Source organism: Agelaius phoeniceus, chromosome 26 (assembly GCF_051311805.1).
Source record: "Agelaius phoeniceus isolate bAgePho1 chromosome 26, bAgePho1.hap1, whole genome shotgun sequence".
Classification (NCBI taxonomy): Eukaryota; Metazoa; Chordata; class Aves; order Passeriformes; family Icteridae; genus Agelaius; species Agelaius phoeniceus.
The window spans coordinates 3,118,136-3,146,033 of record NC_135290.1 but is presented as its reverse complement, the minus strand read 5'-3'; the positions used below and the strand labels follow the sequence as shown (position 1 = coordinate 3,146,033).

The 27,898-nt window shown below is 62.6% G+C and overlaps 4 protein-coding genes across 4 annotated transcripts; 3 read left to right on the top strand and 1 right to left on the bottom strand.

The window, feature by feature from the left end:
- Nucleotides 1-399: 399 nt before the first annotated feature.
- Nucleotides 400-11,111, top strand: ERBB2 (erb-b2 receptor tyrosine kinase 2). The gene is made up of 27 exons (XM_054649503.2): nt 400-680; nt 3,114-3,265; nt 3,345-3,531; nt 3,709-3,846; nt 3,933-4,001; nt 4,635-4,747; nt 4,821-4,962; nt 5,040-5,156; nt 5,695-5,821; nt 5,900-5,973; nt 6,055-6,145; nt 6,654-6,853; nt 6,935-7,067; nt 7,160-7,250; nt 7,331-7,491; nt 7,579-7,626; nt 8,099-8,237; nt 8,326-8,448; nt 8,525-8,623; nt 8,714-8,899; nt 8,976-9,131; nt 9,210-9,285; nt 9,369-9,515; nt 9,603-9,700; nt 9,775-9,945; nt 10,059-10,317; nt 10,415-11,111. The coding sequence occupies exons 1-27, from the start codon at nt 590-592 to the stop codon at nt 10,744-10,746; spliced, it is 3,720 nt and encodes a 1,239-aa protein (XP_054505478.2). The 5' UTR covers nt 400-589; the 3' UTR covers nt 10,747-11,111.
- A 557-nt stretch (nt 11,112-11,668) lies between these two features.
- Nucleotides 11,669-13,660, bottom strand: MIEN1 (migration and invasion enhancer 1). Its single transcript, XM_054649506.2, has 4 exons — nt 13,518-13,660; nt 12,823-12,920; nt 12,536-12,612; nt 11,669-12,333 (listed from the first exon to the last, which is right to left on the bottom strand). The coding sequence occupies exons 1-4, from the start codon at nt 13,604-13,606 to the stop codon at nt 12,250-12,252; spliced, it is 348 nt and encodes a 115-aa protein (XP_054505481.2). The 5' UTR covers nt 13,607-13,660; the 3' UTR covers nt 11,669-12,249.
- A 3,375-nt stretch (nt 13,661-17,035) lies between these two features.
- GRB7 (growth factor receptor bound protein 7) lies at nt 17,036-24,796 on the top strand. Its single transcript, XM_054649781.2, has 14 exons — nt 17,036-17,174; nt 17,258-17,402; nt 17,806-17,962; nt 18,936-19,057; nt 19,128-19,205; nt 19,297-19,434; nt 19,514-19,624; nt 20,600-20,698; nt 21,912-21,992; nt 22,254-22,370; nt 22,449-22,509; nt 22,595-22,682; nt 23,607-23,700; nt 23,786-24,796. The coding sequence occupies exons 1-14, from the start codon at nt 17,044-17,046 to the stop codon at nt 23,930-23,932; spliced, it is 1,569 nt and encodes a 522-aa protein (XP_054505756.1). The 5' UTR covers nt 17,036-17,043; the 3' UTR covers nt 23,933-24,796.
- A 92-nt stretch (nt 24,797-24,888) lies between these two features.
- Nucleotides 24,889-27,759, top strand: LOC129131087 (retinol dehydrogenase 8-like). The gene is made up of 6 exons (XM_054649839.2): nt 24,889-25,012; nt 25,090-25,251; nt 25,801-25,980; nt 26,053-26,146; nt 26,229-26,412; nt 27,454-27,759. The coding sequence occupies exons 1-6, from the start codon at nt 24,916-24,918 to the stop codon at nt 27,691-27,693; spliced, it is 957 nt and encodes a 318-aa protein (XP_054505814.1). The 5' UTR covers nt 24,889-24,915; the 3' UTR covers nt 27,694-27,759.
- The last annotated feature ends 139 nt before the right edge of the window (nt 27,760-27,898 follow it).

Below are 27,898 nucleotides of genomic sequence, written 5' to 3'. Positions count from 1 at the left end.
TCATGGGTGACAGTCCCAGCCCCAGTTGAGGGGACAGGGATGGAGGTCGGGTCCTCCCCCCCTCCATTCAGGCGACCCCCGTCCCCCGGGATCGCAGCGGGACCCCGGGACTGGGGACACCCCGGGGAACGGGAACGGGGCGCTCCGGGATGGGAATGCTGGGGGGGGGGGTCCAGGGTTAGGGGTTCCTGCTGCTTCGGGGGGGTAGAAAGTGGGGTCGGAGCCCCCCTGGTAGTGAGGAGGGGGCACCCGCCGGTCCCAGGATGGGAAGGAGGAACGGGGGGCTCCCGGGGGATGGACGGCGGTGATTCCCGGTGCTCGGGCGGAGGGAAGGGGGGGTCCGGGGCGGGACATTCCCGGTGCTCCGGGAGGTTGGACGGGGGTGTGTGTGGGGGGGGTCTGTCCTGGTCCGGGCCGGCGGGAGCGCGCGGGGGCGGCGGGAGCGCGCGGCGCGCCCTCGCCCGGGGCCGGGACCGGGATCGGGATCGCGAGGCGGAGCCCGGGAGCGGCGGGAGGCGGCGGCTCCGGCTCCGCAAACTTTCCCGGAGAGCGGCGGCGGGGCCATGGGCCGCGGCCCGCGCTGAGCACCATGATCGCGGCCGGGGGCTGCCTCGGCGCCGCGCTGCTGCTGCTGCTGCTGCTGCTGCTGGCCGCCCTCTGCCCCCCCGCCGCCGCCGAAGGTGGGTCCCACCGGGGGACACGGGGGGGCACCGGGGACACCGGCAATCGGGGGGACTCCGGCCCCGCGCGGCGACTTCGCGTAAAGTTTTGCACGGGACCCATCGGGACCGGGGGGGCACCGAGAGGGCGAACCGGGCAAGGGAGTGGGGGACACGGGGGGCGTGACCGAGAGGGCACCGGGGGGACATCGGGGGTGGGACCGAGTGGAAAACCGGGAGGGGACGGTGGGGGGAACAGAGGGAGAAGCGGGAGGGGATCGTGGCGGCCTCGAGTTGCGAACGAGGGGGGCACCGGGGCTGGGATCGGGCAGCTCTGGGGGACACCGGGGGGAACCGGGGGCTGCACGGTTGGAAGTGATAGGACCGCCTCCCCCGGTGCCCCCTCGGTGCCCCCGGTTCTCCCCGCCGCGGGCAGCGCGACCCCGGTGTCCCCGCGCCGCGACTGCCGCCAGGACTGGGGCCGAACTGGTGTGGACTGGGAGGCGCTGGGGCCCAGCGAGAGGCCTTGCCCGCTGCACCCCGGTTCCCCCGAGCTGCACGATTCCCGAGAGGAATTTAGGGGCTCCGGTACAGCCCGCAGCGGGGACCCCCCCCGCTGCAGCCGGTCCCAGAGCTCCGGTACCGCCCGGAGAAGCGGAAACGGGAGCCCCCAGCTTGTGGGGGTTCCCTTCCCGTGGGCATCGGGAGGCTCCGGGGTGCAGAGCGGCTGGCTGGGTGGGTGGGTGGGTGCGTCCCCGTCGCTCCCATCCACATTCTCGACGTGCCGCACCCAGCCCAGCCCCGGGGGGAGCGGGGAGCCCGGCCCGGCAGCCCCCGGGCCTCGGCCACGCACCGCAGGAACGGGGCCAGCAGGGCATGGGGCTGGCGGCCCCAAAATGGGCAGCGGCAGCCCCAAAAGTTGGACCCTGCTGCCTCCCTCTTCGTGTCGGGGGGCAGCTCCGGCAGCGGGAGTTTGGAAAGTGAAAGCTCGGTGTGAGGCGGTGGGACAGGGACGCGGGGACACGCCACTGCTGGCAGCCCACAGCCCACGCTGCTTGGACGGTCTGTGTGGGGCGAGCTCCTGGTTGGGGACAGCCCGGTGTGTCCCCGGCCCCGGGGCTCAGGACAGCCCCGTGGGCACGTGGCTCACGGGCTCGGCCGGACACCCGTGGGCAGCCCAGGTGCTTTGGTGGTGGCACCGCACGCTGGGGTGAGCCAGGACGGAGCAGTCCCTGCCCTGCCCGGTGCCCAGCCGGGGAGCTGGGCGAGCAGACAAAGCCAAATTCGGGGGCAACAGAGCCGGGATCCCACCAGGATCCCCACACTTGTCCCACCTGCCCTTTGCCCCGGGGAAACCCCAGCACCCCGCGCCTGTCACGGCAGGTGTGGGCACAGACCTTGAGCTTTGGCCGCCCCACACTTTCCCTTCCAGGGGTCCCCCCCGTTTCACCCTGCTCGGGTGGGACACAGCCGAACCCCACATTCGGGGGAGCTTCCTCCTTCCTGGCCGTATTTTCCCCGGCTCGGAGGCCTCGGAGCAGGCGGGGGAGGCGAGTGCCAGCCGGCTCTCCGGGCCACGGGGCCGCGCCCGCAGCTGCCCAGCACCGGGGGCTGTCACTCAGCCACCGAGCAGCCGGGGACCGCCACACCGAGCCCCCCCAGACCCCCGTGTGCCCCCCTGCCCGCGCTGGGACGGGGCTGGTGGCTCTGCGGGTGACACCGCGGTGGCGGCGGGGTCAGCGCGGGGCTGGGTGCGGGGGAGCGGGGTTCGGTGCGGAGCGGGGGGCTCTCCCCGCTGGGTGTTGGGGTGCCGGGGGCCGCGGGCGCGCCGGGGCTGGGCCGGGCCGTGCCGTGCCGTGCCCGCCAGCCCTGCGTCACCGCTGCTCCCCAAACACGCCCGACCTGAAAAGGCGGTTCCAGCCGGGAGCGGGCGGCCGGGGCCCGGTGCCACCCTCGCCCGTGACTCACTCGCCCGGGGCCCGGGAACCCAGCGCGGGTTCCCGTACCCCCCAGCCCCGCCGGGATGCCCGGGGGATGCTCTCCCGGCCAGGAGCCCCCCACAATGGGGCCGGCCGGGCCCCGCAGCCGTCGCCGCTCAACAATCGGGTCTTGTCTCGGCGTGGGCAGCGCATTCCTGCCCGCGGCCCCCGCTCCGGCCCCGCCGCTCTGGGGGTCCCAACCCAGCCCCCGGCAATCCCCGGCTCCCGCCGCGGGCACGGAGCGACACCGATCCCCGTTGTGTCTCGAGCGGGGCCCGGTGGCGGAGCGGGAGCGGCTTTGCCGGGGTGGGAGCCGGGGGAGCCTCGGTGCAGGAAACCCATCGGAAGCTGTTGGGAGCAGCCCCGGAGATAAACGGCGGCCGCCGCACCCGCGGTGTTTCCTGCGGGGGCCGGAGCTCCGTGTGTGTCCCACGGCGGGGAGAGGGGACCCGCTGAGCCCCCGCTGTCCCCACAGTCTGCACCGGCACCGACATGAAGCTGCTGCGTCCCTCCAGCCCCGAGAGCCACTACGAGACCCTGCGGCACCTCTACCAGGGCTGCCAGGTAGTCCAGGGCAACCTGGAGCTCACCTACCTGCCCGCCGACGCCGACACCTCCTTCCTCAAGGTGCGCAGCGGGAAAACGCCCCGAGGCCGGGGAAAGACGAGGGTCCCCTCACCCCTCACCCGTGTCCCCCCCATGGCAGGACATCAAGGAGGTGCAGGGGTACGTGCTGATCGCAGAGAACCGAGTGAGCGGGCTGGAGCTGCAGAGCCTGCGCATCATCCGCGGCACGCAGCTCTTCCAGGAGCGCTACGCCCTGGCCGTGCTGGGCAACGCCGGCCCCGCCGGGGCACCGGGGCTGCGCCAGCTCGGCATGAGGCACCTCACAGGTGGGGAAGCCCTGTCTGGGGTGCTCGGGTGTGTGGGTTGCTGCTCCTGCAGTTGGGAGCTACCAGCTCCAATCTGGGAACCCAAAGTTCTGGGTGCTCCCCAGCTCCCTACCGAGGATTGGGAGTCCTCACGGGGCTGCAGGTCCATGCTGACCCCCCCAACCTGTCCCCTGACAGAGATCCTGAAGGGAGGGGTGCTCATTGAGAGGAACCCCGAGCTGTGTTTCCAGGAGACCATCCTGTGGAGCGACATCCTGCACCGGCACAACGAGTTCCGTGCCGACATCCAGGTGGAGACCACCCGCACCCGCAGCTGTGAGTGGGGGGTTTGTGCTGCCAGGGAGGGCTCTGGGGGTTCCAGCCCCCCCTGGCACCCCCTGCTCACTCTTCCCCCTGTGCAGGTCCCGACTGCCGGGCGGTCTGTGCCGAGGGGCACTGCTGGGGTGAGGGCAAACAGGACTGCCAGACACGTGAGTGTGGGGCCCACAGAGGCTCTGACCCCTCCCTCAGAGACCCCCACAGCCCCTGGGAACCCCTTTCCTTCCCTGTGTATGCCCCTGCTCCACTGATCACCACTTGGCACCCAAATCTGTGTCCCAGAGACTCCCTGGACCTTCTGCTTGCACTCCCAAATTGTTGCCCTGCTGAGCCCTACTTGTCACCTAAGTCCTGTTTCCAGAGAGTCTCTGGACCTTCCATTTGCCCCCTAAATCTCTGTCCCACTGACCCCCCATTTACCACCTAAATCTTGCCCCCAGAAGCACCCTGACCTTCTGTTTAGCCTCCAAATCCTTGTTCCACTGAGCCCTACACAGAAGTCAAATCTTGGTCCCAGACATCTAAAATCCCTGCTCTGGGAGCCTCCCCTTACACCCCAAATCCCTGCTCTGGGAGCCTCCCCTTACACCCCAAATCCCTGCTCTGGGAGCCCCACTTGCCCCCCTAAATTCCTTTCCCACTGTTTTTATTTGCCATCTCAATTCCCACCACCCAGATTTTTACCCCCGAAACCCCCTTACCCTCCAACCCCTCATCCTGGGGTCTCCCCCATTGCCTGGGGGGGGGAATTTGTGTCCCCAACGTGTCCCTCTGTGTCCCTGCAGTGACCAACAGCATCTGCCACGGCTGCCCACGCTGCAAGGGCACGAAACCCACGGACTGCTGCCACGAGCAATGCGCTGCTGGCTGCACCGGCCCCAAGCACTCCGACTGCCTGGTGAGCACAGGACGGGCACACCGAGGGTCCTGGGGAGGGACAGGGGTCTCACACAGCTGTGTCCCCTCCCCAGGCATGCCTGAACTTCAACAGGAGTGGGATCTGTGAGCTGCACTGCCCCCCACTCGTTGTCTACAACTCGGACACCTTCGAGTCGATGCCCAACCCTGACGGGCGCTACACCTTTGGTGCCAGCTGTGTCAGCCAGTGTCCCTGTGAGTGACACCCTGGGGGGGTGCAGGGGCAGCCAGCGTGGCCCTGACCCCCCCTCCCCTCCTGCCACCCCCTGCAGACAACTACCTCGCCACGGAGGTGGGGTCCTGCACCCTCGTGTGCCCCCAGAACAGCCAGGAGGTCACGGTCAACAACGTGCAGAAGTGTGAGAAGTGCAGCAAACCCTGCCCAGAGGGTGAGAAACCCCCCCCTCCCCACCCTGGGGGTCTGGAGGGGGCTCTGGGTGCCCTGGGGATGTGGGTGAGCAGCCCCCAGGGGATGGGGAGGGGGCTCTGGACACGGCAGGATTGTGGATGAGCAGCTCCTCAATGTCCATGGGGTTCCCAAGGTTGTGGGTGAGCAGCCCCCCAAGTATCTGGACAGGTCTGGGGTCCCCAGGGGTGCAGGTGAGCAGCCCCCCAGAGTGGCTCTGTGGACCCCAGGGATGTGGGAGAGAGGTCCCCTGGGGGCTGGGGGCACTCTGGGCACCCCAAGGGTTTGGGTAAGCAGCCATCCCAAGCTTTGGGGGGTTCTGGGCACCCCAAGGGTTTGGGTAAGCAGCCATCCCAAGCTTTGGGGGGTTCTGGGGACCCCAAGGATGGGGGTGATCCATCCTCAGTGCAGCTCTGGGGACTGAAGGCTGTGTGGGGGTGCTGCTGTGCCCTGTGGCTGGTGGGGCAGTGTTTTGGGGGGCTCAGGGGTCCTGGAAGAGCACCCCTGCTGTGCCCCCTCAGTGTGCTACGGGCTGGGAGTGGATTTCCTGAAGGGTGTTCGTGCTGTGAACGCCTCCAACATCCAGCACTTCTCTGGCTGCACCAAGATTTTTGGGAGCCTGGCCTTCCTGCCTGAGACCTTCGCTGGGTGAGTGCCTGAATCCCCTCCCTGAGCCCACTGGGGACCCCCAAAAGGACCCCCCAACCTCCCTCCCATCCCCTGCAGGGACCCCAGCACCAACACCCCACCCCTGGACCCCAAACTGCTGCGGATCTTCGAGAGCCTGGAGGAGCTGACGGGTGAGAGCTGGGGGAGCTGGGGGGGATTGAGGGCTCTGGGTTTGGGGGGGACATGAGGGGGTGACACTCAGCTCCCCCCAGGCTTCCTCTACATCGCAGCCTGGCCACCTGACATGAAGGACCTGGGAGTGTTCCAAAACCTGCGGGTGATCCGGGGCAGGGTGCTGCACAAGTGAGCAGGGACGGGGACATGGGGGGACATGGGGGGAGGCAGGGGGACCATGGGGGGACACAGGGACATGGGGGGAGGCAGGGGGACCATGAGGGGACACGGGGACATGGGGATGCAGAAGGGACACAGGGGGACACATGAGGGACACAGGGACATGGAGGGACACAGGGGGACACATGAGGGGACACAGGGACATGGAGGGACGCAGGGAGTCACAGAGGGGACACAGGGACATGGGGTGACACGGGAACATGGGGATGCAGAGGGGACATGGGGAGATGTTGGGGCACAGGGGGACACTGGGGGGCTGCAGGGTGTTGTGGGAACACACAGGGGGACATGGGGGATGACAGGACACGGGGGATATGGGTGGGGAGATGTGGGTGGGACTCAGGGGGACACAGGGACATGGAGGGGCTCCCACAGGCTGCAGGGGGACCCAGGAAGGATGTGAGGGACGTGGGGGCACACGGGGCCAGGCGTGTCTCATGCGTGGGTGTCTCGGCAGCGGCGCCTACTCGCTGACACTGCAGGACCTGGCGGTGCAGGCGCTGGGGCTGCGGGCCCTGCAGGAGATCAGCAGTGGGATGGTGCTGGTGCACCACAACCCCCAGCTCTGCTTCCTCCAGAAGGTGCCCTGGCACAGCATCTTCCGTAACCCCCGCCAGCGCCTCTTCCAGACCCACAACAAACCCCCCGAGCAGTGCGGTAGGAGGGGTCTCGTGGGGGTGGGGGGGATGGTGGACCCTCCCCTTGCTGACAAAGGTGCTGATGGTGCCCCTCCTGCAGAGAGAGAGGGGCTGGTTTGCTTCCACCTCTGCGCCCAGGGGCACTGCTGGGGCCCCGGCCCCACCCAGTGCGTGGCGTGCGAGCGGTTCCTGCGCGGCCAGGAGTGCGTGGCCTCCTGCAACCTCCTGGATGGGTGAGTGGAGACGCTCGGCAGTGCCAAACAGAGCGCCCACACACACTGCAGGGCGAGGCTGGCATCCCATCCCTGCCCATTTTGCCCTGCAGAGCCATCCGGGAACACGCCAACGGGACGCGGTGCCTGCCGTGCCACCCCGAGTGCCAGCCCCAGAACGGCACCGAGACCTGCTTCGGATCGGTGAGGACAGGGACACACACTGGGGGCAGTGAGGGTGGCCCCACACACCCGGGTGCCTCAATCCTCCCCTGTTCCTGCAGGATCCAGACCAGTGCGTGGCCTGTGCCCACTACAAGGACGCCCAGCAGTGCGTGCGGCGCTGCCCCAGCGGCGTCAAGGCCGACGCCTCCTTCGTGCCCGTCTGGAAATACCCGGATGAATTCGGAGTGTGCCAGCTCTGCCCCACCAACTGCACCCACTCGTGAGTTGGGGGGCTCCCTAGATGAGATGGGGGTGCTAGCAGCTGCAGGGGGCTGCTGACAGCAACGGGCTACACCTGTGTCCCCAGGTGCACGATCCGGGATGAGGATGGATGTCCTGTGGACCAGAAGCCAAGGTAGGGGTGTCACAGACATCTTTGATGAAAAATCTTTTCTTTAGGATTTTTCCTCCTGAGAAGCTGAGAGGCCTCAGGAATAAAATGTAAACATTGATTATCTGCTGCTGTGGAATGCAACAGGTGCATCTGGGATTGGCCCATGTTGGTTGTTTCTAATTAATGGCCAATCACAGTCAGCTGGCTCAGACAGAGAGTCTAAGCCACAAGCCTTTGTTATCATTCTTTCCTATGCTATTCTTAGCCAGCCTTCTGATGAAATCCTTTCTTCTATTCTTTTAGTATAGTTTTAATATAATATATACAATAAAATAATAAATCAAGCTTTCTGAAACGTGGAGTCAGGTCCTCGTCTCTTCCCTCATCCTAAGACCCCTGTGAACATGGTCACAGTAGGGGTGTGGCTCTGTTGTGCCACCACCACTCTGGGTGATGGGGGTCAGCCCCACACTGATGGCCTTTTGGCACACAGCCAGGTGACATCCATCATTGCTGGCGTGGTTGGGGCTCTGCTGGTCATCGTCCTGCTCCTCATCACCGTCATCTGCGTCAAGCGCCGGCGGCAGCAGGAGCGCAAACACACCATGAGGAGGCTGCTGCAGGAGACCGAGGTGGGGATCTCCTGGGGGGCAGGAGGGGACCCTCGGGGCTTGGGAGGGATCAGGAGCCAAGCCCCCCTCACCTCTTCGTGCCCCACAGCTGGTAGAGCCACTGACGCCCAGCGGGGCCCTCCCCAACCAAGCCCAGATGAGGATCCTCAAGGAGACGGAGCTGAAGAAAGTGAAAGTTTTGGGTTCTGGTGCTTTTGGCACTGTCTATAAGGTGAGCAGTGGGGACAGCACAGCTGGATGTGACCCTCCATGCTCTGCATCCTCTCACCTGCTTGTCCCCACCTCAGGGCATCTGGATCCCCGATGGGGAGAGCGTGAAGATCCCCGTGGCCATCAAAGTCTTGCGGGAGAACACATCACCCAAAGCCAACAAGGAGATCCTGGATGTGAGTGTGGCCACAACACTGGGGGGGAACGGGGCTGGCAGCAGCCCATGCCCACCCTGACCCCCACCCTGACCCCCCTCCTGCCCACAGGAGGCCTATGTGATGGCAGGGGTGGGCAGCCCCTACGTGTCCCGGCTGCTGGGCATCTGCCTGACCTCCACGGTGCAGCTGGTGACGCAGCTGATGCCCTACGGCTGCCTGCTGGACTACGTGAGGGAGAACAAGGACCACATCGGCTCCCAGGACCTGCTCAACTGGTGTGTGCAGATCGCCAAGGTAGGACAGGGCACCTGGGCAGCTCTGGGGAGGTCCTTGGGGAGACCAGGGACAGCTGGACATGTGTCACCTCCAGGGGATGAGTTACCTGGAGGAGGTGAGACTGGTGCACCGGGACTTGGCCGCTCGCAACGTCCTCGTCAAGAGCCCCAACCACGTCAAGATCACCGACTTTGGGCTGGCCCGGCTGCTCGACATCGACGAGACCGAGTACCACGCTGATGGTGGCAAGGTAGGGCGTGGGACTCAGTGACAGGGGTGCTCCCCTTGGTGACAGCCACCCCTGGTCCTGCTCACCTCTCTGTCCCAGGTGCCCATCAAGTGGATGGCGCTGGAGTCCATCCTCCGCCGGCGATTCACGCACCAGAGTGATGTCTGGAGTTACGGTGCGTCAGGGTGTCCTCACCCCGGGGGACTTGGGGGGTCCCAGTGCACTGCTGACCCCCACACCTGTCCCCATCCCCTCCAGGTGTCACCGTGTGGGAGCTGATGACGTTTGGGGCAAAGCCCTACGATGGGATCCCTGCCCGGGAGATCCCAGACTTGCTGGAGAAGGGCGAGCGGCTGCCGCAGCCGCCCATCTGCACCATCGACGTCTACATGATCATGGTGAAATGTACGGGGAGGGGACACGGGGACAGGGAGGGGACAGGGCCTGCTGTCACCCTGCTCCCGGCCCCTGATGGCACCTGGCTCTGTTCAGGCTGGATGATTGACTCCGAGTGCCGGCCCAAGTTCCGGGAGCTGGTCACCGAGTTCTCCCGCATGGCCCGCGACCCCCAGCGCTTCGTGGTCATCCAGGTACGGAGATCCCCGAGCTCCTGTCCCCTCCCTGGTGCCCTGGGGTGAGCACTGAGCACTGTGACCCCCCCCAGAACGACCTGGTGGGGCTGCCTGGCTCCATGGACAGCACCTTCTACCGGGCACTGCTGGATGAGGAGGACATGGACGACCTGGTGGACGCTGAGGAGTACCTGGTGCCTCACCACGGCTTCTTCAGCACCGACACCTCCACCACCTACCGCAGCCGCATCTCCTCCATGCGGGTACGCGGGGAGGGCTGGGAAGGAGCTCCCAGTGCTGGGACACGTGGGGGTGACCCCGTGCCACGTCTGGGATGGGCTCAAGTGCCTGACTCTGTGTCCTCTCCCACACCCAGAGCACGGCAGAGTCTCCAGCCAAGGTGGAAGAGGGCGAGGGCTTGGCCTCGTTCTCCTTCCCCGCCCAAGGCCTGGCAGAGGGGCCAGAGGGACCTGTCCCAGAGGTGCCAGATGGGGACAAGGTGGCCCTGCAGAGCCCCCCGGGGCGGGAGCCTGGGACCCTGCCCCGCTACAGTGAGGATCCCACCGGGCTGACGGCCAAGGATGGAGAGGAGCCTGAATGCTTCACTGTCCCAGCCCCCCACAGCACCATGCCAGGTAGGGAGGGCACAGCCAGACCCTTGGGGAGGTGGTGGGGGGCATCTGCCTGTCCCATGACCCCTGGGGGGTCCCTAACATGTCCCTCACCCTGCAGAGTACGTGAACCAGGCTGGGGAACGCCCGCCCCGCGCGCCCCCGTCCCCGCCGGACAAACCCAAGGGGCACCAGGGCAAGAACGGGCTCATCAAGGACCCCAAGAACTCCTTCCCAGGGCCCTTCGGCCACGCTGTGGAGAACCCCGAGTACCTGGCACCACCCCATGGCGCCCCCAGCCCTGGCCCCTTCAGCCAGGCCTTCGACAACCCCTACTACTGGAACCAGGACCCTGCCAAGGGTGGTGGCCCCGAAGGTGGCCCTGGCACGACGCCCACGGCCGAGAACCCCGAGTACCTCGGCCTGGCCGGCCCCGACGCCACGGCCGTGTAGGAGAGACCCCCCCAACTTCACCAAGGCAGCTCAGGGAGGGATGAGCCACAGCTGTGGGGCTGGGAGTCCACCCCTCTGCCCAGGGGTGGCACCGCTCACGGAGCCAGGACGCTGTGGGACAGCGCGGCAGCAGAGTGGGGACACGAGGGTCACCCTGGGTGGCACCCCACGAGCAGCCCAGAGCCAGCAGGGCCTGGAGAAGGACAGACCCTGTGCCATCCCCCCCATGCAGGGCTGTCCCAGTGCCTGGGACACGTGGACTTGCACTGAGGGCAGCTGGACTGAGAGCAGTCCCGGCTGCTCCGGGATCCTCTGGAAGCACCGGGATGTATATTTGACAATTGTACATTGGTTGGTTTTTCTACTCCTGTGGTCTGTTTGGTTTCTCCTTCTCCTTCGGATCCAGCTCCGTCTCCCAAGGACCAACATCTTATATCCCTTCCCTTTTTCCTTCTTTTTTCCCATTTTCCTTCTCTTTTTCCCTTCTTTTTTTCCCCTTTTTCCTTCCCTTTCCCCTTTTTTCCTTCCTCCTTTTTTCTTTTTCTTTCCCTTTCCCCTTCTTTTTGCCCCCTTTTTCCTTCCCCTTTTCCATTCCCCTTTTCCCTCTTTCCCCTTCCCTTCCTTTTCCTTCTCCCACTCCTCCTTTTTTCCCTTTCCTTTCCTCCCCATTTCCTTTCCCCTTCTCTTTTCTCTGCTTTCCATTCCTTTTTCTGTCCCTTTTCCCTTTCTCCATTCCCTTTTGTCTTCCATTTTCTGCTTCTTTCTTCTTCCCCTTTCCCTTCCTTTTCCTTCTCCCACTCCTCCTTTTCCCCCCTTCCCTTCCTCCCCTCTCTGCCACCCCCCACCACTTGCCAGAAGGACAAAATTCCTGATCCCAGGCAAACTCCAGGACCCCCCCAATCCCAAGGGACACCAGAGGAGCCACATTCTCCATCCTTTATTCCACCCAGGCCGTTGGGTTTATACACAGTATAGAATAAATAGGGGATCCCCCCATCCCAAGGCCAAGGGCAGGGACATTCCAGGCAGGAAGCAGGAGCTGGGAGCCTGGGAATGGGCAGGGGGGATGTGAACACACCTGTGCCTGTGGGGCCAGCCTGGGCTTCCCATGGCCTGGATTAAACAGTGCCAGAGGGATTTTAATCATTAACAGATCCCAGGGAAAGTTACAGCCAGTGGATTCCCCTTGGAATGAACCTGCTGGGAGCTGCTCCAACGCCCAGCCTGGCTCCCCATTCATGGGAGACACCCCCAGATTGCCCAGCACAGAGAAATGGGGGTGCCAACCCTGTACCCCTCAGGGAGGAGCAGCTGCTGAGGGGGGGAAGGCAAAGGCAGGTGGGAGACGCCCCCCAAATCCACAGCTACACCCCACAGCAGGTCGGGCAGGGGACACAACAACCCCCAGTGCCACCGTGGGGGTCCCTAGGAGGCTCCTGAGCCCCCCCAGGGGTGCAGGATTTAAGGAAGGCAGCGTGGGGGACCCTGCTGTCCTTGGGGGGGTTACAGGATGACGCAGGGGGGGCGGCTGTTGGTGATTTTCTCCAGGGGCTCCCCATTGCGGGCTCTGCGGATGGCCTCGATCAGCTGGGGAGACACGGGGGTGACAGGGACAAATCCAGGCCACACTAAGGAGCTGCCCCTCTGTCCCCTCCCACCCCACCCCAGCAGGACCTGCACAGGGTCCTGGCAGGGTGGCAGAACAGCTCCATAAAACAATGATCCCATCACAGGAGGGGCTCCCTGCAAACCAAACACCCCCAGCCCAGCCCCCCTGGTGGGTACTCACATCCTTCTCATAGGGAAAACCTCCATTCTCCAGCTTGGAGAACACCAGCTGCCCGTTGATCTCGATCTCAAAGGCACCTGAGGGCACACACAGGGCCCAGCCATCAGCTGTGTCCCCCCAAAACCCCCCCCGTGGCATCCCCCCCACAACTCTGCCCCACTGAGGGGCAACACACAGACCACCACCCCCCCACCCCGGCCTTCCAGCCAGGTTTAACCCCCCCAAATCCCAGCAGGGCACTGGGGGGGGGCCTGGGGTGTCCCCCCGAGGCTGTTGTGGGGTCTCACCGGTGCCCCCCAGACGTGACTCGATCTCGATGTCGGGGTACTCGTCCCGCACGGCGCTCGCCAGCTCCTGGTAGGTGGCCTCGAAGCCACAGGGCTCGCTGGGGAGGGGGGGACTGCCTGAGGAGGGGGCACGGGGACCCCCCAAACCCTCCCCGAACTGAGGAGCCCCCCCACAAGAGCTCTGCTGCCTCCTGTACCCCCAATTCCCAATGCCCCCCTTAGGAGCCCTCCCACACCCTCAGCCCCCTGTACCCCATAACCCTCAATACCTCCTCAGCCCCCCAGTTCCCCTATAAGCCCTCAATTCCCTCACCCTGCAGAGCCCCCCAAATCCTCTATAACTCCTTCCTCAGCCCCCCAATTCCCCTATAACCCCTCCCCAGCCCCCAAATTCTCCTATAACCCCCAATTTCCCCACCCTGCAGGGCCCCCCAGCCTCCCTCCACCTCCCTCCTCAGCCCCCAACCCCCCTCTAGATCCCCCTCAGCCTCTCCCTTCTCCCCCCAACGCCCTCCGTGCCTGGACTCGCCGCATGCCTCACCCCAGTTCCCCCCAGTTCGTGCTCCCGGTGCTCCGGTACCGCTGTGGGCCGGTGCGCCGGTACCCCGGGCGGCTCCCAGCCCCGAAGCCCCTGGGGTCCCCTCGGTTCCCCTCGGTTCATCCGCCCGCGGGCTCTCCGCGGCCGTGGCGCTCACCAATACTCCACCACGATGCGGACCCGCCGCTCGGCCCCGCTCTCGGCCCCGTTGCCGTCACCGTTCCCGTTCCCGGTGCCGCCGCTCATGGCCCCCGGTGCCGCCGCGCCGCCGCTTCCGGGTGCGGTCACGTGACGCGCCCGTTTCCGGGGCCGCTCTGTCCCGCCCCGCCCTCGTCTCGTCTGCTCTGGGAGGACCGCCGTGACCCCGGTGACCCCCGGGGGACCCAAAATGACCCAAAGTGACTTCCAGGACACCTAAAGCGACCCCCAAGGGACCCAAACTCTCCGTGTGTCACATGCAGTGACCCCAAAGACCCGCAAACGCCCCATGAGACGCACAATGACCTCAGTGATCCCCGTGTCACCTGCAGCCACCCCTGTGGGACCCAAAGTGACCTCTGGGGGACACACATGGGACCTGAACTGACCCTCACAGGAGCTCTGGATTCCCATGGGAGTCCCCATTGCCCTGTGGGACCCGCACCTAAAGCCCTGTGGGGGTTCTATGGGGTCCTGTAGCCCCCCCCCCCCCAGATCAATCGGAACCCTCAGCATCCCCCACAGGGACCCCTGAACCCCTCCTTGGGGACACCTCTGTGACCCAATGGCACCCCTAGTCCCCAGTGCGGAGTCCCAGACCCAGTGTGGGGACACCCACAGGCGACCCCACAGGGGACACCCATAAGGGACCCCACAGGGGACGGCCCCAGGGGACCCCACAGGACACACACAGAGCCCCTAAAGGACCCCACTGCATTCCCATGTCCCAAATTCCAGCCCCAACCCTCCTGGAAGGGCCCCTGACCTGCATGAGACTCCCATGACCCCACGGTCCCACCTGGCAGGGGTTCCTGAGGGGACAATGGGGACACCCCCTCCCCCCATGGGACCCTCCCAGCCCAAATCTGGGGGTCCCAGGGGAGCCCCACCCCAAACCCCACCCCAAACCCCAATTTGGGGGCTGAGGAAAGGGTTGTAGAGGAATTGGGGGGGTTATAAGGGAATTGGGGGGTTATAGGGGAATTTGGGGGCTGAGGAGGGGTTCTAGAGGGTTGGGGGGCTCTGAGGGGTGGGAGATTGGGGGCTTATAGGGGAATTGGGGGGCTGAGGAAAGGGTTCTAGAGGAATTGGGAGGTTATGGGGGAATTGGCTGGGGGTCAGTGGGATCTGCACCCCCAGGACACCCCGAGGGGTCCCCGTGTCCCCCCACGCCCGGTGCATTGTGGGAAACTCCCCATCACCACCTCAGGGGGGTTTTGGGGGGGGGGGGGCTGCGCCGGGGTCGGGCTGGACACCCCCCAAGGGGTCTGGGGGGGCTGGGGGGCCCCTCTGGGTGCCGGTGGGGGGCCGGTACCGGGCGCGGTGATGTCAGGCGGGGGCGGGAGCTGTTGCAGGTAGATAAAGCCGGGCAGAACAGGAATCCCTGGTCCGGCGGGACGGGGCCGGGGCCGGGACGCGGCGGGAGCTGCAGGTAGGAGCGGGGCCGGCCCGGGGGCTCCCGGGGGCTCCCGGGGCCGGGGAGGGTCGCTGCTCATCCCGGGGTGTTGGTTCTGTCCCGTCGGGAACGAGCCCGGAGCTCTGGCTGAGCCCGCAGCCCTCCCCTCCCTCCTTCCCGCCTTCCTCCCGGCTCTTCCTCCTCCTCTGCTGTCCGGCCGTGCCTCCTCTGCCTCCTCTGCGCCCCTGGGGAGCTCTGGACCCCCAATTTCGGAACCCTCACCCACAGCTGGCATCCTGGTCCTTAATCCTGGTGGTCCTGGCACACTGTCCCTTGTCCTGGTGTTGTCCTGGTGGCCCTGGGACCCCATCCCCTCACTCTGGTGGCCCTGGGATCCTGTCCCTCACCCTGGTGGCCCTGGGATCCTGTCCCTCAGCCCTGCTGCCCTGGGATCCTCACTCTGGTGGCCCTGGACCCCCTGCTCCACTGCCCTGGTGGCCCTGAGGCCCATCCCGGTGCTCCTGAGCCCCTCCAGTCCCCCTCCCCACAACCCCAATGTCCCCTGTGTCCCCTCTTTGTCCCCTGGTGGTCCTGGCCCCCTCCAGTCCCCCTCCCCCTAGACCTGATGTCCCTTGTGTCCCCTGATTGTCCCACACTCATCCTGGTGGCCCTGGCCCCCTCCAGTCCCCATCTCCATAACCCCAATGTTCCCTGCGTCCCCTCTTTGTCCCCCAGTGCTCCTGGCCCACCCCAGTCCCCCTCCCCACAACCCTGATGTCCCCTGTGTCCCCTCTTTGTCCCCTGGTTGTCCTGACCCCCTCCAGTCCCCACCCCATAGCCCTGCTGTCGCTGTCCCTTTGCCCAAAGCCCCGTGTCCCCTGATTGTCCCACACCCATCCTGGTGCTCCTGAGCCCCTCCCGTCCCCCTCCCCATAACCCCAATGTCCCTGTCCCTTCGTGTCCCCAGTTTGTCCCACCCCGAGTATCCCCACCCTGCCACTGCCACCAGCACAGGGCTCACACCGGGGTGACCTGAGGCCACCACGGGGGTGGTGCCAGGGCGGTGTCCCCGCTGCCAGGGCCGTGTGTGTCACATTCCCCCCCTCCGTGTGTCCCCTGCTGTGTCTCAGCCACCCTGCCTGTCCCCCGGCTGTCCCCGTGTCCCCAAATCACCCCGGGCACAGCCAGGGAGGGGACACAGGGAGCGGGGATGGGGCAGAGGGATGGGGACAGGGACACGACAGGGACACAGGGATGGCATGGGGGTGACATCAGCCCTGCCAAGCACGGACTTGGACCCGAGAGGTGGCAGCAGGGACGGGCAGCGGGCGAATGATTAACGCGGCTCTGCCCGGTGTCCCGCGGCCACCGGGTGCCACCGTGGGTGCCACCGTGGGTGCCACCGTGGGTGCCACGTGTGTGCTCCGTGTGCCACGTGCTGGGGGGGCCGCGGCACCTCCCGGGGCCACATCCCGGGGCCGGTCGCGGTGTCCGGGCGTGAGCGGTGGCACCGGGCGTGGGTGGGGACACGGGGGGGCTGGCGGCGGTTCCCACGGCGGCTCCCTCGCCCCCGGCTCCCGGGCCCGGATGCCAGCGCGGTGAGGTGGAGCTGGGAGCGGCTGCCGGGACCGGTTTGGCCGGACCCGAGGAGGTGTTTGGGGCTGAGCCGCCGCCGCCGCCACGCTCGCCTTCCTCCTCTGCTCGGCGCCGGCGTGGCTCGGCCTGGCAAAGCTCGGCCTGGCAAAGCTCGGCCTGGCAAAGCTCAGCCCAGCATCTCCCAGCGCTCCCAGACGCTCGGTGCTGGTGAGGGAATTCTGGGGCTCTCACCAGGGGCTGGGCTCAGCATCAGGGTCGTGCTCCAGCCCCCAGCACCCCGACAGGACTGGGGGGACAGGGACACCCCCTTGGTGTCCCAACATCCCACCCAGGGCTGGGGTCCTGCTTGTCTGGGCAGGAGAACACCCCTGGGTGGGTGCCAGGGGTGGGAGCCCACCTGGAGCCCATCTGGGGGCTGCCCACACCTGGCCACGGCCCCCCAGATGTGGCCACGGGTGCCAGCCCCCCTCTGTGTCCCCCCACAGATGATGCCATGGAGGGGGGGGCTCAGCAGAGCAGCCTCTGGGAGCCCCCCGAGCAGGAGGGGGGCCCTGCAGAGCGGGATGGGGGCGAGGGCCCGCCCGAGCTCCGGCGCTCCCAGCCCCTCTTCATCCACGGCAGCAGGTGGGTGAGGCCCGGGGGGGTCGGGGGGTGCTCGGGGGGGGTCACAGGGGGCGCAGAGCTCATCCCCCGCCCCCTTCCTGCAGCCGGCAGCCGCCACAGGAGGAGCCGCGGGCATCGTCGCTGCCCAGCATCCCCAACCCCTTCCCCGAGCTCTGCAGCCCCTCCAACTCCCCCATCCTGAGCAGCCCGGCCCTGGGACAGGGACCCCCCCGCGAGGGCGCCTCCCACGTGAGTCAGGGGCTGGGGCTGGGCAGGGGGGCTGGGACCCCCGCATGGGATGGGGAGAGGGCTCTTGGGGCACCCACCAGGTGAGGTGAGAGTCAGGGGGCTGGGAGAGGGGAGGGATGCCATCCCTGGGAAAGGAACCACCTCTCCCACATGAATCAAGGGCCTGGGATGGAGGGATCCCATCCCTGGGACAGAAACCACCTCCTAAATAAATGAAGGGGCTGGGAAGGGGGGACAGGAACCACCTCCTGGATGAATCAAGATTTTGGGAAGGGGGGGATTCCATCCTTGGGACAGGAACCACCTCCCACATGAGCTGGGGAGCAGCAGGTGGGGTGGGATGATCTGACCTGTGCTCCTCTGGTGCCGGCGGGGCCCTGACAGCCCCTGTGCCCCCTGCCAGGTGGTGAAGGTGTTTGGTGAGGACGGCGCCTGCCGCTCTCTGGAGGCCTCGGCGGGCACCACGGCGCGGCAGCTCTGCGAGACCCTGGTGCGCAGGACACGGGCACTGCACGACCACAGCTGGGCCCTGGTGGAGCTGCACCAGCACCTGGCCCTGGGTGAGCAGCCCTGGGGGTGGTGGAGCTCACAGGGGTCCCAGGATGAGGGAAGAGAGGGAATTTTGACTCCATGTTTCAGAAGGCTGATTTATTATTATTATTATTATTATTATTATTATTATTATTATTATTATTATTATTATTATTATTATGTATTTATTATTATTATATATCACAAATATATTATTATTTGTGATCTATATTAGATTAAAAGAAAATGATCTATTAAAACTACACTAAAAACAATAGAGAAAGGATTTTATCAGAAGGCTTGAAAGGAAAAGGAATGGAATCACAATAAAATCCTGTGACTGACCAGAGAGTCTGAGACAGCTGGATTGTGATTGGCCATGAATTAAAAACAACCAACGTGGACCAATCAAAGATACACCTGTTGCATTCCACAGCAGCAGATAATTATTGTTTACATTTCGTTTCTGAGGCCTCTCAGCTTCTCAGAAGAAAAAATCCTAAGGAAAGGATTTTTCATAAAATGTGTCTGTGACACCTGGAGGCACAGTGGGGCACTTAGAAATGACTTAGAAATGCCATGGACTAGGACAGACATTGTTGGGGGGAAAATGGAACTAGGAAAAAGGTTTCAAAAGATGGCCTTGCACATAAGACTGGATGCTTTGGAGAAACAGAACTGTGAAAGATGCATTGTAGTGGGACCCATGAGGGGTAGTTTTAGATGATTGGCTTTAAGGCATTTATGGCACAGTGTGGCAAAAGCTGATAGGCCAAAAAACCCTTTATAGTATATTGTAATTAGGAAATAATTGGGTCCTGATTGTGATGGCATGAATTATAACATCTATACTGCCTCACCCTTCACACAAGACTGAAAACAGAATAAAAGTTTTTAAAACACCCCTCAGTTACCCCATCTCAGAAAAGGCTCAATCCCTGGGATTCCCCACCTCTCTGCTGACCCCGTGGGACCCCCCCACCACCCCCCTGTCCCCCCCAGAGCGCTGCCTGGAGGACCACGAGTCGGTGCTGGAGGTGCAGAGCTCCTGGGCCCCGGGTGCCGACAGCCGCTTCGTGTTCCGCAAGAACTTCGCCAAGTACGAGCTCTTCAAGAGCAGCACGGTAGGTGGGCACCCTCTGGGCCCCCCCTTTGGGCACCCCAAGGGGTCTCTGCTGAGCCTCTGTCCCCCAGCAGCTGCTGTTCCCCGAGGTGATGGTGTCCAGCTGCCTGGAGGCCAACAAGAGCATGGCGCACTCCGAGCTCATCCAGGTACGGGCACCGTGCCCAGCCCTGCCCTGAGGGTCACTGCTGTGCCCTGGGGACCCTGCTGTGACCCTCAGCCCTTGTGTGTCCCCTCCAGAATTTCCTCAACTCTGGGAGCTGCCCTGAGGTCCAGGGTTTCCTGCACCTGCGGGAGGCCGGGCGCAAGGTCTGGAAGCGTTTCCACTTCTCCCTGCGCCGCTCGGGGCTCTACTACTCCACCAAAGGCACCTCCAAGGTGAGGCCAGGGGGTCCTGGGGAAGGGGGCATGGCCAGGGGGTCCAGCAGGGCCAACCCTGACACCCCAAACCCCCCAGGACCCCCGGCACCTCCAGTACTTCGCTGACCTCACCGAGTCCAACATCTACTACGTGACGCAGGGCAAGAAGCTCTACGGGACTCCCACCGAGTTCGGCTTCTGCATCAAGGTGGGTGTCACAGGCATCTTGGATGGAAAATCCCTTCCTTCGGATTTTTCCTCCTGATAAGCTGAGAGGCCTCAGGAACAAAATGTAACCAATGGTTATCTGCTGCTGTGGAATGCAACAGGTGCATCTGGGATTGGTCTCATGTGGTTGTTTCTAATTCATGGCCAATCACAGCCCAGTTGTCTCTGACTCTCTGGTCAGTCACAAGCTTTTGTTATTATTCTTTCTTTTTCTATTCTTAGCCGGCCTTCAGATGAAATCCTTTCTTCTATTCCTTTAGTATAGTTTTAATGTAGTATATATCATAATATATATCATTAAAATGATTCCTTTAGTATAGTTTAATATCATATATACCATAATACATATCATTAAAACTATTCCTTTAGTATAGTTTTAATGTAATATAGATCATAATATATATCATTAAAACTATAATATAATTTTAAGACAATATATATCGTAATATCTATCATTAAAGCCATTCCTTTAGTATAGTTTTAACATTATATATATAATATATATAGTTTAATATAGTATATATAATATAATATATATAACATATTATATATTATATATAACATATGATATATGATATACAACACATGATATATAATATATAATATATAATATATAATATATAATATATAATATATAGATATTATAATATATAGATATTATAATATTATAATATATAGAATATATCATATATAATATATATAGTTTAATATAACATATATAATAATATATATATCTTAAAGCTATCATATAGTTTTAATACCATATATATCATATTTAATATCATATATATCAAAGCCTTCTGAAACACGGAGTCAGATCCTCATCTCTTCCCTCCTCCTCGGACCCCTGTGAACACTGTCACAGGTGGGGATGTCCCTGCCTGTAGATGTCCCTCCCCCTGTGCCCTCGGCGCCAGCCGGGGCTGCCCCGTGACGGCTCCGGCCTCTCCCGCAGCCCCACAAGGTTCGGAGCGGAGCGAAGGGTCTGAAGCTGCTCTGCAGCGAGGATGAGCAGAGCCGCAGCTGCTGGATGGCCGCGTTCCGCCTCTTCAAGGTGAGCCCCGGCCCCCTGCCGGCTGGGACGGTGCCAGAGGGATGCTGGAGCGATTTTGGAGGGATGCTGGAGGGGTTTTGGGGGCGTTCTGGAGGAATACCAGGGTGGGGATGTGGCAGAAGGATCACGCAGTGTGCATCTGTGTGCAAACATGGAGATAAGAAATGCTGACTTGGAATAGGACAGGCAGAAAAAGAACCAGGAAAAAAAAAGTCAAAATTTCAAAACACAGAATGCCATGGAATAGGACAGACAGAAAAAAAAATTTCAAAATTTCAAAACTTACTTCGAATGCCACGGAATAGGTCAGGTGGAAAAAGAGCTAGGAAAAAAAATTTCAAAATCTCAAAACACAGAATGCCATGGAATAGGACAGAGAGAAAAAGACCTAGGAAAAAAAATCCAAAATTTCAAAACTTAGAATGCCATGGAATAGGACAGACAGAAAAAAATTTCAAAATTTCAAAACTTAGAATGCCATGGAATAGGTCAGACAGAAAAAAAATTTCAGAAGGTGGCCTTGCAAATCTCCAGATACTTCAGAGAAATAGAACTGTGAAAGATTCATTGTAGTAGGATCCATGAGGGGTAATTTTAGATGATTGGCTTTAAGGTATTTACAGCATGGTGTGACAAAACTCAGGACATCCAAAAAAACACTTATAGTGTATTTTAAGCAGGAAATAATTGGCTTCTGATTGTGATGGCATGGATTATAACATCTGGGTTTCCTCACCCTTCACATGAGACTGAAAATAGAATAAAAGTTTTAAAACATCTCTCAGTTACCCCATCTCTGGGTCAGAAAAGGGATTAATCTGGCAGTGCTGGAGGGATGATGGGGCAATGCTTGGGGGATACTGGAGAGCTACAAGGGGGGGAATGTGGAGGGTTCTAGAAGGATGCTGGAGGGATGACCCCATCCCAGAGCAAATGTTTCAGGGTGGGTGTCCCTGTGCCCACGTGGAGGGGGTGCTGAGCTCCCCACCCCTGCACTGGGTGTCCCTGGGTGTCCCTGGGTGTCCCTGGGGGGCTGTGGAGGTCCCTGGGTGTCCCTGGGTGTCCCTGGGTGTCCCTGGGGGGCTGTGGAGGTCCCTGGGTGTCCCTGGGTGTCCCTGGGTGTCCCTGGGGGGCTGTGGAGGTCCCTGGGTGTCCCTGGGTGCTCCCCCACCCCACAGCAGGGCCCCCCCAGCTGACAGAGCTGTCCCCCCAGTACGGGATGCAGCTCTACAGAAACTACCAGCAAGCCCAGGCACGACTGAGCCAACCTGCCTGGATCGGCCCCACGCCCCTGGTGAGTGTCCCCTGTCCCCCTGGTGAGTGTCCCCTGTCCCCCTGGTGAGTGTCCCCTGTCCCCTGCAGCCCCTGGTGAGTGTCCCCTGTCCCCCTGGTGAGTGTCCCCTGTCCCCCACACCCCTGGTGAGTGTCCCCTGTCCCCCTGGTGAGTGTTCCCTGTCCCCCACACCCCTGGTGAGTGTCCCCTGTCCCCCTGGTGAGTGTTCCCTGTCCCCCACAGCCCCTGGGGACCCTCTGGTGACCCCCCTGTCCCCCACAGCGCAGTGTCTCAGACAATGCCCTGGTGGCCATGGACTTCTCGGGCTGCACGGGCCGGGTGATTGAGAACCCCAATGAGGTGCTGAGTGCGGCCCTGGAGGAGGCCCAGGCCTGGAGGGTGAGTGGAGGTGCTGGGGAGCCAGGGGGAGCCCCCCTGAGCCCACCCCAACGTCCCCTGGTGTCCTTGTGTGCCCAGAAGAAGACGACGCACCGCTACAGCCTGCCCGCCGCCTGCCACAGCTCCCCGCTCAGTGCCGGTGAGACCCGGGCCCACTGCCCGCTTTGGGGGGTCCCTGCCCCGCCCAGGGGGTCCCCCCAAGTGTGACAGCCCTGTCCCCACAGCCATCCACCGCACCCAGCCCTGGTTCCACGGGAGGATCTCCCGGGAGGACACCCAGCAGCTCATCGGCCGCCAGGGCTTGGTGGACGGGTACGGAACCCCCTCGGGTTTGGGGGGGGTTTGGGGTCCCTGGGGCTTCTGGGGGGATGTGGAACTCCAGGGAGGTTCAGGAGCCCAGGGGTTACAGGGTCTTGCAGCTCCTGGGGGGATACAGGGCATGTGTGGGGTTGGGGGGGAGTGGTCCCAAGTTGTTGCAGGGTTTGGGGGACACAGAGACTCCCAGGGGTGCCAGGGGGTGCTGGGCTATTCCCAGGATTTCCCAGGGGGTTTGTGGGACCCCATGGGTTGTTGTAAATCAAAGGTGACTCCAATGAAGGGGAGAGAATGATTCATCTGACTCCGTGGATAGCAGAAGGCTAATTAATTAGTTTATTATACTGTATTATATACATTTCATCTAAACTGAACCTGCCAAGCACTCACTCTGCACACCCTGCACAGAATCTCGTGGCTGTCAGTGACAGTCCTGACACACACACACACACCTGGCCCTGACAGGGGAAACAAATCACCATCACTGTGGGTAAACAATCTCCACATTGCATTCTACTCTGGCACAAACACAGGCACAGCAAGTGAGATAAGAATATTCTTGGGAAGAATTGTGCCTTGCTTTTCTCTGTCAAGAGAAATGTGGGGCTACACACCTGACCCTGTTAGGCCAAGGAAACAAAACTTCCTCACTTTGAGTGAATTATCTCCACATTGCATCCTACTTTGGCACAAACACAGGCACAGCAAGTGATAAAAACTGTGTTTTCCCTTTCTCTGAGGTTCAGAGAATGTGAATCTCAGAAATCCTTGGGAAGAATTGTGCCTTGCTTCTCTCTGGGAAACGTGGCAACAATGGGTGACACTGGGAGGGCAGAGGGGACACTGGGAGGGCAGAGGGGACACTGGGAGGGCAGAGAGGACCTGGCCCCAGCCCAGCAGTGACACCTCTGGGTCTCACAGGGTGTTCCTGGTGCGGGAGAGCCAGCGGAACCCCAAGGGCTTCGTGCTGTCCCTGTGCCACCTGCAGCGCATCAAGCACTACCTCATCCTGCCGGTGAGTGCCAGCCTGGGGCTGGGGGGGCCTGGGGGGGCCTGGGGGGGCCGGGCAGAGGGGTCCTGACCTGCAGCCCCCCCAGCAGAGCGAGGAGGAGGGGCGGCTCTACTTCACCATGGACGACGGGCAGACGCGCTTCGCCGACCTCATCCAGCTGGTGGAGTTCCACCAGATCAACCGCGGCATCCTGCCCTGCAAGCTGCGCCACTACTGCACCTGCGTGGCCCTCTGAGCCTCTGGGGGGGCTTGGCACAGCCTGGCACCACCAGCACGGCAGGGTTGGGCTCAGCCTGGCACTGCCAGCGTGGTTTGGCACAGTCAGGCACTGCTGGTTCAGTCTCGCTGCCGACGTAGCACGGCTCGGCACAGCCCAGCAAGGAGCAGCTTGGCACAGCCTGGCACTGCTGGGATTGTCTGGCACAGCCTGGCCCTGCTGATATGGCCTGGCTTGGCACAGCACCGCCAGCACAGTTTGGCACAGCTGGGCACCAATGACATGGCACAGCTCAGCACAGCCTGGCACTGCTGGCACAGCTTGGCACCAGTGGGATGGTTTGGCACAGCCCAGCACCACCAGCATGGCACAGTCTGGCACAGTTGGGTGGTTTGGCACAGCCTGGCACTGCCAGGAGAGTTTGGCACAGCCTGGCACCGCCAGCATGGCACAGCTCAGCACAGCCCACACCAGGACCCCCACACTCAAGCACTTTCTCCCCTCTGCCCTGCAGCACCAGCCCCAAGGGTCCCTGCAGGGGCCTGGCACTCCTTGCCCCCACACCAGGGGGGTTTTGGGGTCCCCAGGAGCGGGGTCCCGGGCTGTGGGGGTGAGGGGGGCACCCATCACCGTGTCCCCCACGTCTCCACGAGGCCAGTTGAACAGGGACGTGTTTTATACCAGTGATAAATAATAAAGGTTATTTTTGCAGAGCTCCTGCCTTGCTCCTTCCCATCCCCAGAGCCCCCCCCAGTGCTGGTGGCACACGGCTGGCAGCGTCCCCATCTCCCACGCCTGGCAGTGTCCCCATGTCCTGCTGTGTCCCCACAGTGCCACACAAAGGCTCCTCTGTGCTCCGTGGCACCACGTGCGGCTCAGCCACGCCGCAAATCCCCGGGAGGGGGGATTATCCAGGGGGGATTAAGGGGCTCGGATTTGGGGGGGGCAGCCGCTATAAATGCGGGGGGCTGGGGCTCGGACGGGGGGGGTGAGGCCGTGCCATGGCTCCCAAGACGGTGCTGATCACCGGCTGCTCCTCGGGCATCGGGCTGGCGCTGGCCGTGCGGCTGGCGAGGGACAAACAGCGCCGGTTCCGAGGTGAGCGGGGCGGAGGGACCCCCCCAAACCCCCATCCCGGGGAGATCCCGCGGGGGCTGAGCCGCCTGTGCCCGCAGTCATCGCCACCATGAGGAACACGGGCAGGAGCGCGGCGCTGGCGGCGGCGGCGGGGCCGGCGCTGGGCAGGACGCTGGAGATCAAACAGTTGGATGTGTGCGATGAGAGCTCCATCCGTGCCTGCCTCGACAGCATCCCCGGGCGTCACATCGATATCCTGGGTGAGCCCCGGGATTCCCGTCCCGGCCTGACCCCGGTGACCCCCCAACCCCAAGCTTGTCCCGTGCCAGGGACCATTTGTGCTGCCAGTGCTGGGACCCTCCGTGCCAGGGACACCTCATGGCCCTGACCCCGTCCACCAGGGACTGTCAATGCCAGGGACCCCCCTGCACCAGGGACCCTCTGTGCTGGGACATTCCCTGTGCCAGGGACCCTCCAAACTCAGGACATCCCATTCTGGGGACCCTCTGAGCTCTGGGGACCCCCTGCACCAGGGACCCTCTGTGCTGGGACATTCCCTGTGCCAGGGACCCTCCAAACTTGGGACATCCTATTCTGGGGACCCTCTGAGCGCTGTGCCAGGGGTCCCTCATGCACAGGGACCCCACACACAAGTGACTCTCTATGCCAGGGTCACCCTGCACCAGGGACCCTCCACACCCAGGACGTCCCATGCTGGGGACACTCCGAGAATCAGGGACCCCCCCCATGCTCAGGGTGTGGGATCCCCCTGCCCAGGGCACGCCCCATTGATGCCCCCTGCCCCACAGTCAGCAATGCCGGGGTGGGCATGGCGGGACCCCTGGAGTGCCAGAGCCTGGCAGCCATGCAGAGCCTCATGGACACCAACTTCTTCGGCCTCGTCCGCCTGGTCAAGGAGGTGCTGCCCGACATGAAGAGACGCCGCGGGGGCCACATCGTCGTCATCAGCAGCATCATGGGCCTGCAGGGTAGGAGAAAATGGGGAGCCCTGGGGGGACCAGCCCTCACCCAACCCTGACTGGAGCCCCCCAACCATCCAGGTATCGTCTTCAATGACATCTACTCGGCCTCCAAGTTTGCCGTGGAGGGTTTCTGCGAGAGCCTGGTGGTGCAGGCGCTGCGCTTCAACGTGGCGTGAGTGTGGGGGCCCTGCATCCCCTGGGGCAGGAGTCTGGGGGTGCCCAGTGCCAGTGCCCAGTGCCACATCCTTGGGCAGGATCAGCCTGGTGGAGCCGGGGCCGGTGATGACGGAATTTGAGACCAAGCTGTACGAGGAAGCTGAACGCGCTGACTACTCACGGACAGACCCTGAGACGGCCGAAATCTTCACCAAGCTCTACCTGAGGAACTCCAGGGATGTCTTCACCAGCCTGGGCCAGACCCCTGAGGACATTGCAGAGGTGACAGGCGGGCAGGGGGTCTCAGTGGGCTGGGGCTGGGCTGGACAGAGGTGTTAATTAGCCCTGACAAGTAACAGCAATGCCCAGCCAGCAGTGGGGCAGCTGACACCCAGACAGCTCCATCCTGATGGGGCTGAGCCTGGCTGGGAATGGGAATAGGAATGGTGGTGGGATGGTAAGGTGGATGGGAATGAGATGGGAAAGAGCTGTGGATGGAGATGGGCAGAAATGGAGTAGGAATGAGAAGGGATGGGGTAGGGGTAGGATGGGATGGGAATAAGATGGGAAGGAACTGTGAGGATGGAGATGGGCGGAAAAGGAATGGGAATGAGAAGGGATGGTAGGATGGGATGGGGATGGGGTGGGATAGGATAAAGATAGGAGTAGAACAGGAAGGAGTTGGGGATGGGATAGGAATGGTGATGGGGTGAGATGGATTAGAGATAGGATGGGAAGGGCTTGGGGATGGGAATAGGAAACAAATGAGAAGGAGAGGGGATGGGAATGGGGATAGGAGGGGAATGGGAAGGGAGGGCATGGGAATGTGAATGAAGATGGAAGCGAAGATGTGGATGGGATGGAGGTGCAGATGTGGATGGGATGGAGGTGCAGATGTGGGTGGGATGCAGACAGGGTTCAAAGGGGACAGAGCTGGCATGGGAGTGGTGTTGGGCTGGGGCTGTGGGCACAGGAAGGGGACAATCCCATGCCCTGTTGGGCTGGGGCTGTGGGCACAGGAAGGGGACAATCCCATGCCCTGTTGGGCTGGGGCTGTGGGCACAGGAAGGGGACAATCCCGTGCCCTGGTGGGCTGGGGCTGTGGCACAGGAAGGGGACAATCCCACGCCCTGTTGGGCTGGGGCTGTGGGCACAGGAAGGGGACAATCCCATGCCTTGGCAGGCTGGGGCTGTGGGCACAGGAAGGGGACAATCCCACGCCCTGTTGGGCTGGGGCTGTGGGCACAGGAAGGGGACAATCTCATGCCCTGTTGGGCTGGGGCTGTGGGCACAGGAAGGGGACAATCCCATGCCCACGTGCAGCACACCCTGCGGGTGATCGAGGCGGCCCGGCCGCCGTTCCGGCACCAGACCAACGTGGCGTACACGCCCATGGCTGCCCTCAAACACGCCGACCCCAGCGGCGCCCTCATCACCGACGCCTTCTACCAGCTGGTGTTCAAGTACGACGCCGTGCTGCGCTTCGGCCTCCGCGCCATCCGCCTGCTCCGCTGGAAGGCTCAGAAGGTCAAGGCTGGCGCGCGGCTCCTGGGCTTCAAATAAACCCTTGTGGCTCCTGGGCACTGCCCGGCCCTTCCCGGGCACGGGGGTAAAGGGGCAGGACCTGTGCAGGGTTTCGCTTCCCGTTCCTGGCCTGAAATAGCTGCCACATTAAAATGGGGAGGGTATTTATAACCAGCGCCGGGTGAGCAACGCAGAGCAGCTTCCTCCAGGAGTGCAGCGGCCGTGACGGGGCTGGGAAGGGCTG